Source organism: Aulonocara stuartgranti (genome assembly GCF_965226115.1).
Source record: "Aulonocara stuartgranti genome assembly, chromosome: 18".
Lineage (NCBI taxonomy): Eukaryota > Metazoa > Chordata > Actinopteri > Cichliformes > Cichlidae > Aulonocara > Aulonocara stuartgranti.
Genome location: NC_138954.1, coordinates 25982412 through 25993542, shown reverse-complemented (window position 1 = coordinate 25993542; position 11131 = coordinate 25982412). Strand labels below are relative to the sequence as shown.

At 41.7% G+C, this 11131-nt stretch overlaps 2 protein-coding genes across 3 annotated transcripts in view; one reads left to right on the top strand and one right to left on the bottom strand.

Moving 5' to 3' along the window:
- Positions 1-1522: 1522 nt before the first annotated feature.
- Positions 1523-11131, top strand: part of LOC309694270 (SH3-containing GRB2-like protein 3-interacting protein 1) — a 34417-nt gene continuing 24808 nt past the window's right edge. Inside the window, exons 1-2 of the mRNA XM_082514211.1 lie at positions 1523-1666; positions 3630-3724. The gene's annotated coding sequence lies outside the window, so the exon portion shown is untranslated. The remainder of the gene's footprint in view (positions 1667-3629; positions 3725-11131) is intronic.
- Positions 3871-9730, bottom strand: LOC309694269 (phosphatidylinositol 3-kinase regulatory subunit gamma-like). Of its 2 annotated transcripts, none has more exons than XM_082514210.1 (11): positions 9648-9730; positions 9320-9419; positions 7335-7446; positions 7109-7207; positions 6807-6987; positions 6603-6719; positions 6351-6493; positions 6060-6236; positions 5906-5980; positions 5618-5788; positions 3871-5514 (listed from the first exon to the last, which is right to left on the bottom strand). In XM_082514210.1, the coding sequence occupies exons 2-11, from the start codon at positions 9369-9371 to the stop codon at positions 5238-5240; spliced, it is 1404 nt and encodes a 467-aa protein (XP_082370336.1). In that variant the 5' UTR covers positions 9372-9419; positions 9648-9730; the 3' UTR covers positions 3871-5237. The 2 variants fall into 2 exon arrangements, with proteins under 2 accessions (XP_082370336.1, XP_082370335.1); XM_082514209.1 differs by having other exon boundaries at positions 9517-9692.

Genomic DNA, 11131 nt, shown 5'->3' with positions numbered 1-11131 from the left:
CAGATTAAAAGCTTACCCGATAACACAAAACAAGGGATTTCCCTATGATGATGGGAGAATCTGTGTGATATTCTTCTAACTTGTAGCAGATACTTAATAGTGAACTTTCCTTCTTGCTGCAGTCTTTGTGTGTAACTCCTTCGTTCCTTTACCACCACCATCATCATCATCAGCCTTATGTTTTCAGACCAAGCAGTGTCTGTCAGTCTTGTGCCACTTTAGTTTTCTGGCCACGTGCCTTGCTGCTGCTTCTTGTTTTCTTCTTTTTTAATCTATTTGAGAGCTGAAGTACCACAATGAGATTGTCCAGCTTTAGAAACGATTCCCCCACCCCCACCTTCCCTTAAGAAATAGCACAACATAATATTGCATGAAGTAGGAGGAAGGAAAATCACCCCAACTGTCGCTGAGGGCGTCCTGCTCTACCTGTTTTAAAACTGGAGGGATCGCCCATCCCTGGTCTAAGGCGGTATCTGAAAATCTGATTTGGCTGTGGTTCTGGATCTTGATGGTTTGTCAACAAACAGCATTGTGTCTGATTGTGTCTCATCCCTGTGTCTGAGCTGGATCAGTGTCCGCTCCTGTTTCAGTGCGATCCGAGTCTCTTTGTTCAAATCAAAGCTACCAGAGGTCACTCAGTTATAGCAAAATATATGCCAATAATAACTCGTTATTTTAGATCAACTTGTATCCAGGACTAATGCTATTTCCAACTGAGCACATCCAATCATTAAAGTTTGATTTCAGTTTCTAAAAGTCAACTTCAAATACAGGTTAACTTATACAATAACTGCATCTTTTTCCAAACTGATTAGGTTAGTGTGATTTTTGTTTACATTTTGCTTGAGGACACATACCAGTAGCCCACAGCAAGAAATCTCGACCGTTCTGGGTCACTGGGAGAACATATGGCTTAACAATCTAATCCAGAAATTACTGACCTTAATATTGTGATGAATATGTACAGCACCAAGTATAGCATTGCATACATTTGGATTTGTAACAATATGGGGCGTTTTTCTCCTTAGACGGACCGAGTCACTGGAGGAAAAAGTACTGAAAGAGGGGGAAAACAAAAAAAGGGACAAACTCACAACATCATTTTCACTCAGAAACTTTGATGTGCATCATTGACCATAATTCGCCCAGGCTCAAACAATTTTCTTTTCCATGACTTCAACAGCTCAGTGGGGGTCGGGAATCCAACCTGTTAACTTTCTTCCTGAGATGTATGTGTGTGTGTACAGACACATACACAGCATAGTGACATCTAAGCTGTTATTTGTGGCGGTATCAAAGGAAATGTGTCTGCATGGTGTTTAATGGTTCAGTCTGTTGCCTACATGCTTGTTGGCAGGCAACAGGATCTCCTGCCTTCAGCCTATAAGCCAGCTATATTGTGAGCTTGTAAAAAAAAAACAGAGAGGGGGAAAAAATCCCTCTTATCGATTCTGCTTCCAACATAGCAACTGACTGCTGATTGGCTAACCTGCGGCTGGTCTCGGACTGCCATTGGCTGATCGCGTAGCGTGAAACCGTGGAATCGGACGGAGACAGAGGAGAGGAGCGACGCGATTGGCTGCTGCAAACTGAAAGCGAAAACCTTTTTTTTCTGAAAGCCTGCAAGACAGTTGATGGTGTGTGTGTTTTAGGCGTGACTCCAAAGGTAATTCGTTCTGCTACCCCCCCTCTACTCCAGTCGGGACTTATTTAAATTGAGAACTAGTAAGCGAGTTGTAGCACTGAGGTGTGCTGACAAGAAAAAAAAGTGGAGGGAGAGGGCCTCTGAGTAAAAATATGTAGGGGGGGCTGGGTTTTTACATACGTTCAACTCTTATAGCTGGAAGCCAGGCGAAAGTAGATGTTAGCAGTGATAGCCAAACTGCTATAAAAGCTTATAGTTTTGGGGTCATAGCCATGTGGCAGTGTATTTTATGTGCAAAGAAAATGTAGAAAAGGCCCAGCTTGACCTTTCAAGCCTTCATTTTAATAACCAGCAGTGAGAGAAATAGGCCCTGCACTTTCTCCCCTCTCCTTCCTGCCCCACATATTTTTCTTCCCACCCTCTCCCTGTCTTTGGGACACTCAAGCAGCCGCCTGAGGGTGACTCATTGGTACACTCTGTCCTATCCAGAGCCCTCGAATAGTAAGACTACGGAAGTGCTTAGCGGCCACTTGGAATATATGTGAATATAGAGAGGCAGCGCTACAAACAAAGACCAGAGCACTGCAAAGCCTAATGTTCGGGTTATGACAAAAGTAAGAAGCGGGGAAAGATGTAAAAGCCCAGTCTTCAGGCTAAATCTTTATTTAGGTAAATGCATCATCAGATGAGGTGTAGTTTTTATTACCCAGCTCAAGTTATTGGAGATAATTAGCTGCTGATGTTAAAGTGTGTCAAGTGTCACTTGAATTTGTGCAATCAATATATACTGATTCCACAATACAGGATTAATATAACATAGATAATACAATCAAATGCATTTATTTAGGCATTTAGAATAGTTTCTCATTTATGTTATGCAATTGTTATTTTATAACATTAGGTAATTCCCACCGTGAATACATTTGTTGAAAGCGCCTTGAGGTGACTGCCGTTATGATTTGGCACTATATAAACAAAAATAAATAGAATTGTTATATTTAGGTAATATTTCACTTGACTGACCCTGCAAAAGTCAAGTTTTGGAGCTTGATTTCATAATGCTGGATGAAATAACATTAAGATAAAGTCATTTGCAATTACTCAACAATTGTTCTTGGTTGCTAATATGAGTTTTTGTGATTTAATCTAACATCAGTTAACCTATCCAAAATCTACCAATTTGTTGGTGAATAATCCACAGATATGTTCTTGTTTTTTAAACAACTTAAATTTTGAAAATGCAATTCAAACTTCTGTGCTGCTATATCTCTATGCCACAGGTATGTTGCTAAATTTCAGGAATGGTAGCAAGGCTCCATGATATGCAATTGGTGAAAAAAAAAATCAATTGGAGTGAATGAGACATGATGTGACTCTTACCATTCGAGGGCTGTGGTGCTATCTATCTAGCTACACTGCGTCTGGTGAGTCCTAGCCAGGTTTGCATACTGCGTGTCCACCCACTCTCCATGCTGACACGGGTAAGAGGTAGTAATCCGTGGCCTGGAACTCTCCCCCAGTACATCCCTGCCCTCTGCACCTCATTAATCCTTACCTAACACAGACCTTCTGTGATGGTTGAAAGAGGCCACCTGTTGCTGTGGTCACACAGGTGGCCAGTGGTGGTGTCATCCAGGGTCAACATTATCATCATACACCCCAGTGGCAATACATGTGTTTTTCTGAGGATTTTGCACTGGTGAAATTAGCAAATTCAGTGTAATTGTCAGACAGGGGTGATGCCGACTGTGTGATAAACCTAGAAGGAAAAAACCCCAAGCTGCTCTCAAGTACCAAATGTTAATTTCCTTTTTTTTCCTTTACAGAAGGATCAAAAATTTGAAAATGCATGTGAGAGCCATGCAAAGCATGTTCCTAAAAAATTTTTTGGAGTGACTCAACGGCAGTCAGGCTGAGTACGGAAGAGCCTGCGCACATCCTGCTATTGTCTTTATCGCTTCCTTTCTCTCCCATCTGTCTGCAGCGTGTCCTCCAGTGCCCTCGCTGTCTCCCACCTTGGCAAACTCAAAGATAAGCTCATTGGACGACCACGGCTTCAGTAAAGACTGTAAACCCAACGTAAGTTAGTGTTAAGCATAGTTTTGGTCACTGGAACTTTAACAGCACTTAGAAAAATAACAAAGCTGCCTTCAACCTTTTTATGATTAATGTGAATAATAATTTTTAAAAAGTGTTTCTTGAACAGTGTTAGCAACAGACTCGAATTAGTTGACAAAACCATCATCAGTTTATTGTCTTTCAGCAAGAAAAAGGTCAGGATCTCACATTGCTTAGCGTCACCTGAGGAATTTCCTCAGTCCCCCAGTGAAGTTTGATTATTTTAAGAGGCTTAAACAACCTACTTCCATAAAGCAACCTTTAGAAATACACTTTTATTGTGTCTCTGTACAGAGCGTCTATTGTCCTCAAACTCGAAAAATGTGCCAAGTTCAACATGGATTCCTTTCCTGTTAAGCTATGTAGGCTGCATGTCATGGAAAAAAACATTCATAGCTCAAGCAATGCCACAGTTCAAGTAATTGAGGCAGGATACTTCCGGACCTCTGGCAGTTCACACAAACATTGGAGGCCACTAAAGAGTGCATTTTTGTGGCAAATGTCAACCTCTTGCAACAACAATACCTTCACCACCACCACCGTCATCATACATTGCAACAATAGAAATACTGTTGGATTGCACTTTCATCTTGTGGCATGTTTATAGAAAAAATATATATAGAATACAAAAAGCTTATACTTCTTTGAGTAACAGAATATAACATACAGTACTTCAGATTACGTTTTGATCAGCAGGTGTACATAAACTGCCCTACCCTTGCCCAAATGCAATTACTGGACTAAACAGGGATGTAGTTCTGCTCAATATTTAGTGTTTTGGTCAATGGGTATATGCTCTTACTATGGTATTCTACAGGATGTTAATGCTACATAATTATCCACTGTATATGAATGTCAGTTTATTTAAAAAAAAAAAAAAAAAAAGAAAGAAAAAAAAAGGGGGGTGGAAATAACCAAGATGCACCGCAATGTTTCACAAATTCATGTGGCATTTTACCCAAAAAAAAAAAAAAAAAAAAAAAAAAAAATTACTTGGCCCTCCAAACCACCTGGATGAAACTACATGTTTACACCATTCCCCCACCCCACCCCCACAAAAGCACTTTGTAGTAATAATCCAATATTTAATCCAATTTTAAAAACTGAACAGTTTAACTCAAAACATCTCTAGCAATGTGAATTCTTGGCTTAAAGAAAAAGTGCAGCACCTGACGTCAGTGAGTAGATCTCAGGTGGTCAGCACCCCTACCCAAAAGGTGTGTGTTAAACAAATGGCAATAAATGAAGTACAAAAAAAAAAAAAAAAAAAAAAGCTGAAAGCTTAAAACAGTCTTAAAAAAAATAAAAATAAAATAATTCAAGCTGACATTCAAGTTGCGGTTCCACTTCTGTGAAATCCCATTCATAAAACCGTTGGAATCACTGTAGTGCAAAAAAAAAAAAAAAATTCTATACAATGCACCCTGATGCAGTCTCTCGCAGTAAACATGTCCTTTTGTCTGTCACCACTGGATTACATCTCCGGAGCGGCAGGGGCCATCCCCGATGTGTGTTTTGGAGTCTGTATCAGTTTGTGTTGTTCCTCTGCGTGCTGTGAAGGTGTGGCTGCAGCTTTGGCGTGCACCGGATGTGACAGCCGCACATCCAGGGCGTCATTGTGTTGCACTAATGAGTGCAGGCGATAGTGCAGGACAAGGTCTTTCAGTGAACAGTGGACATCATAGGGCTCGGCAAAGCCGTATCCGTGCGGTGTGCTGTAGATCATGCAATGCTTGACTTCTTCGTTTACGCTTTAATGGAAAGAAGGACATCTGTAAGTGTCATGTGATCAAATCAAGAGCAACAAGCATCTCAAACAGATTCCATTTTTTGGGGCCAAAATGCTGGACTTACACAACGGAGCAGGCGTAACATCCCTGTTTGCTGCTCTCGCGGATCAGAAATGTTCCAGGGACTTTGCCTTGAAGCATCTCCTCTGCCTGCGTCCGACTCAGTTCACCAACAAACCAGCTCGTCTCATCCTGATGTGGCAAATTCTTCTCATCTCCCTTTAGCACATACGTACTGAAAGAAAGAGGGTGGTTGTCATGTCTCTTTCAATTCTGTCTTCCATTAACAAGTTATATTTATTAATTAAAATTAATGTTTTTATATTAAAATAAAGAATGTGTTTAAACTTACTCATCAAGGCTGTCGTTATGTGCCCCCAGCCAATCATTTATGCGTTTCTGCCGTACGCCTTTGTGATTAAGCCAGCTGCAAGAAGAAAAACTAAACATAATCCCTAATGATTGTTACCACAAATGCCACAAAACAATATTCTGATGCCACTTACTTGAGGTACTGGTCTCTCATGATGCGTAGCTGGATGAGGTCTGGCCGCAGGTTGTTAATCTTCCTGTCCGTCTCTCTGTAATCCTCCACCTGCGTCCTCAAGTCTTCCTCTAAATGAATTTTGCTGTCATAGATCTCTGCGAGACGGCACTTCAGCTTCTCGTAGTGTATCAGAAAGCTGATGAGGGAAAGGACAGGTCACAGGTGTGACCAGAGTTTAGGGGTTTATGTGCAAAATGCACCCACATTTTAAGAGCCCCCCCCCCCCCCCGGCCACTGTGCAATGAAGTACCTCTCCAAATCTTTGTCAATTCCCTCCAAATGGCTGCTTCTCTCAAACTCTTCTCCGTAGCGCTCCTGCTCACGACACTGCTCCTCAAAGATCATCATAGTCTCATTAAAAGCCTCTATCGCCGTGCGCTTCATCTGGATCTCCTGTGTCATACAGAGTATATCCATTCAGAAAAGACTCAGGCATTTGTTAAAAGTAAATCAGACCATTAAGAAAAGATTTATTTTATTTTAAAAAGGCTGCATTTTTAACCTGTGAGGTCTTTGTGAAGGCTTCGTAGAGACGATCAAACTCCTTTGATTTCTCTTGGTACTGACTGTGGACCTCCTTAAGCTTTCTTCCAGTCACATCCACACTGTCCTCTTTCACCTAAACGCAGAAATTTCATTTGCTTAGACGACGCGTATCCTTGTGTTTATAAAGTAAAAAGAAATACATTTGTATTTACTCACGAACCTGCTGGAAACGGGACACAGGATGGGTAAGCATCAGATCCAGTGAGGCATTATATTCCACCAACGGATGGTGCTCATAGTACCAAATGAGCTCCACCACCGACGTGAATGTGAGAGGGTCTGAGAAGCCATACTTCCCGTCACGGTGGTAAATCTTGATCAGCTTGTTGTGCCCGTCTTTTCTAAAAATTTGAGTAGAGAAAAAAAATTAGATCAGTGCAAAATACAATTTAAACCTCACCATTAATATTTTCTTTTAGCGCTGCGCTTGGAATCACTGTGCTCCTCTTCTCTTCATCTTACCTTAATGTCAGCGTAAAGTCTCCCTGCAGCTTTGTGGATGCATCGCGCACCAGAAAGGAGCCATCAGGTGTGTCTCGGAGCTTCTCGTTTACCTCCTCCCTGTGGGAAGTCAGTTAATGCTTAACGGAATTCAACGTGCCAATATGTTTAACGATCAAAACATCACACGAGACCTTTGAAAGGATGGGATATTTGCTGAAGGACTGCGGATGTTCTCATCCTTTACCTTGTTATGTCACCCCAGTACCATTCAGCGTCCTGTAGCGAATGCGCAGGAGGCGAAAGGCAGTTGCTGTTCATGGTGGAAGATGGTGGCTTTGTTGACCTGGGAGGGAGAGCTGCATGCGAAAGACAAAACGAGGATGGAATGAAATGCAAATTTTCCCCTCTTTTCTTAGAGAATTTAACACAATAATCTGCCACAAGATCTACTTAAGCAGTTACTGTAAACACGACCCCTTCAATATTATGACCCCCCCCCCTCCCCATCCATCCAGCCAGCAAATGAGGCACACACAGTTTGTAACACCCTTGCTTGATGAAGCCTGACAAGATCTGAGAACATGCCCGGGCAAGTTTCCAAGTTGCCAAATCATTACCAAGATCTTCAGTGCTGTCATTACTAAAAATAGAAATGTAGCTTATGAGTTAACTATTAAATTTGTTTTTTTAAATTAATTATTCCAAATACTTTAATTATAAAATCCATTATACACTAACCAGTATCCAACTCTTGTGAAATAAATTAAAGTCCATTCTCTAAAGTTTGCCTCTGGCACTGTCCTGAATTGCATGACTGGCATTTAATAGGCTATAAATTATATTTTGAGTCTCTTGGACCACCCTTTTCATTTTATAACCATTGCGAGCTTAGAGATCATAAGTTTTCCATCAACCCTGAAGGGAGGAAGAGGGAGGGGGGGGGGGGGGATCCGTGACTCTGGCTTGAAGACTAAGCGTTTTCCTTAAAAATGAAAAACGAGGGGAAACCGCATCAAGAGGAGTGAAGGGCGATATATTTCACTGCAGGACAAAAGTGCCTTTCACGAGGCAGTTAGGGAGAATACAAGAGCACCCTCACACAGGGGAAAGTGTGGCTTTCTCCCACCATCCGCTCACCTTCCACCCCCTCCTCCTGACCTCAAAAATAAACAAAAGACAGGTGCAGCAGTTCAGTGAAACGCTGCGGCTCCTGAACTCTGCAAAAAAATTTAAGTCTGCACACCTTTCCCCCCTCCTCTTCCTTCCACGGAGTCCTGCCAAAAAACACTCCACCGGCTTCCAAACGCCACATGCTTGCACTAGTACATGCACTAGCAATGCATGCAAGAAATTATTTAAAAAAAGATGCCAAATTAAAAGTCTGAAACGCACACAACACAAACTGGCTGACCCACTGTTTTCATTTTTGTTGTGCTTCCTACACCCTGTATTGTCGTCACAGATTTTCAGCTCTCATAAACCTCTCCTGTAAGCTACTTAATTAACTGTAGCCCACTTAGTATAGCTATTCGTAAATTAAATAAATGTATTAAGGCTAAGGACTCTGACGCAGTTTTTTTTACTAATCAATTGGCCAAATCCAATTAACATAACTCAAATCGGCTACAGCACATTCGCTAAACGTTTTCGGCGCAGTAACAACGCAAAAGCAAAACAGGCTACAAAATAAGCTGCAGGCGAGTTTATCGGAGCTAAGTCATGAGACGAGCTGCCTGTAGCCTACTTTCTGAGCTAGCGAGCAAATTAACCACGGCTGGCTGCAGTGGAGAACAAAGCGGTCGTTCATTAACGCACTCGCGACTATATTCTCTATAAAATGCACTCTTTCCTCTGCCGCACACGTTTGGGTACGTGTCGTTTAGGTTTAGTGGGACAACGCAAAGCCGCCGTGCATCCCTGTCAAAGTTTGCCATATGTGCCGAGACAAAAGAAAAGAGGCAAGCCACTGCGCCTGGTTCTCCGAAAGGTATTACGTAATTGCCAAGTGAATTGCGCTATGCATGCCTGGGCAATGCCACTGGGAGAGCGCAGCACTGAGGACCTGACCATTGCAACGCTTTGCCGACACCTGCACAGCATTTTCTCAGATGTCAGCTTTACTAACAGATATTAACCGATAAGAAAAAAAGAAGAAGAAAGCGGGGCATTGATAAAACGCTCCCCGACCCCCCGCAGATCAGATAATGGCTGGTTTTAACCCTAACTTACCTGGTGCTTGGTCCATTTCGATGTAGAATAAACCTTCGGGAGGATAAATCATTCCTGTTTCACTAGAGTAGTCCAGGTTGCCGCTGTTGTCTTCGCAAGTCTGAGCAAAATAATAATAATAATAATAAAAATGCACGTTTCTTTTAACCTAATTTAAGCTAGGCTACTTAAGAGTATTCGCAGACGCCACGTCCTACATTTAAGTGAATAAAAAGATAACTCCTTGGATTCCGCGTCCATAAGCATCCCACAGTCAAAAATTTAGTGTTCTTAAATCGCCTTTCTAAACAGAGACCATTTTCAGACATAATAGATTGTCAGTCCGTGCCTTCTCACTGTGTGGCGGCGCTCTAGTTCATCTGGGAAGTGGAGCGACTTTAAAGGGCTGTTCGTAACATCATCTTGGTACAGTCCAAGCTGCTACCACAGTAGGGGTGTTCTTTTTCTTGTTGGGATCCTGTGTCGTGTACAAAAAGGAGCTATTGAAATGTATCCTACGTAATTATTTAAAAGTAAGCGTTTTAAATGAAAATGAACATATATGTACTTAAATAAGTAAATTGTGTAAGCAGATATATGGCGTTTTCCACATAACATCCACGAACCCCTAAAAGTGTAATAGTACATTCCAGACCGTTTCATTCAGATCTCCTCAAGCTTTGCCCTAACAGCTGAAAAATCCTTTGCTGTACATGAATGGATTTTTTTTTTAAGTTAAAATTACGAAATGAAAATATTTAACGTGTATCTTTTAAGCAATCAAGAATTAGAGCAGTTTCAGCCATTATGGTTGCTCCAGTTTATTGATAAGTGAACACATTCTAAGAAAACAATGTCCTGTTACAGGTTTTAGCATAATTAAACTTGGTTGGCTAAAACACCTTTTGTAGTTTCCTAGTTGGCAAGTAAGTATTATATTCTTGTTGAGCTTGCCAGACACGTTCAGCAACAGTAAATGGCATCTTGGCTGACACCGCTCATAATTACTGCTGCTGTGAGATCATCCAGTTAAAGATAGCAGGTGTGTAACCACCTGTACACTTTAGGTCTGAAAGAAGTGGTTATTTTACAGTGACACATTTTGCTATTTCTTGCCTCATATGCTAAAAATGGCCAGAGTATTAACAGTACTGTCCTCTTATGTGTTCGGAGTGGATGAATACACACATTGTAGTTTGCTCATGACACAGAATGACATTGTGCTGTAAATTTAAACAGCCATGGCCTCTTCCACCAGTTGAACTTAGTGGCTACAGAGAGAGAGAGAGAGAGAGTGAAACAAGGCCCGCTTGGTCAGAGGTCTGCCTCTGTTGGTGTCCAGGCGTTTATAGCCACTCCCCTTTTGACCCAAGTTTAGAAAGTCAGGGGAGGTAATTGCCTCCAGCATTCCTTTTTCCCATCAGTAAGTTGATTCTTTCCTGTATCCAGTCTTTACCCAAGAAACACTGAACTAGCTGCCATGATCAACCTTGTTAAGACAACAAAAAGCACGATTATAGGTGGATGTGGGTCATTTAAGCAAACACAAATTGAGATTATTAACTTGTATAATAAAATTCACATTAGTCTGTAATTTGCTTGTTGCACTGAATCTGAGTTTAACTTTCTGATTGATGTCTGTGGGATGTTGGCATGTTTCTCAGGCCTTACATCCACCGTACAGCAGCTATGTAACTGGGTGCTCACACATGTCTGAGTGTTTGTGTGCTCCCGGTGCCCCCATACTTGAAGAAGCCTTGAAGTTTGTCATGGCGTACTACTCGGCTGCTTCCCCTTCCCCCCCACTCCCACTACCACAGTGTCAGAAGAGCA

Bases quoted from the DNA above. Each gene is read 5' to 3' on its own strand.
- LOC309694269 (XM_082514209.1), bottom strand. From the start codon at position 9,627: ATGTCTGAAAATGGTCTCTGTTTAGAAAGGCGATTTAAGAACACTAAA. The intron at 6,720-6,806 runs GTTCGTGAGTAA...TTCTGCGTTTAG, and splicing joins CTGTGTCCCGTTTCCAGCAG to GTGAAAGAGGACAGTGTGGA. The intron at 5,789-5,905 runs GTAAGTTTAAAC...TCTTTCTTTCAG, and splicing joins CATAACGACAGCCTTGATGA to TACGTATGTGCTAAAGGGAG.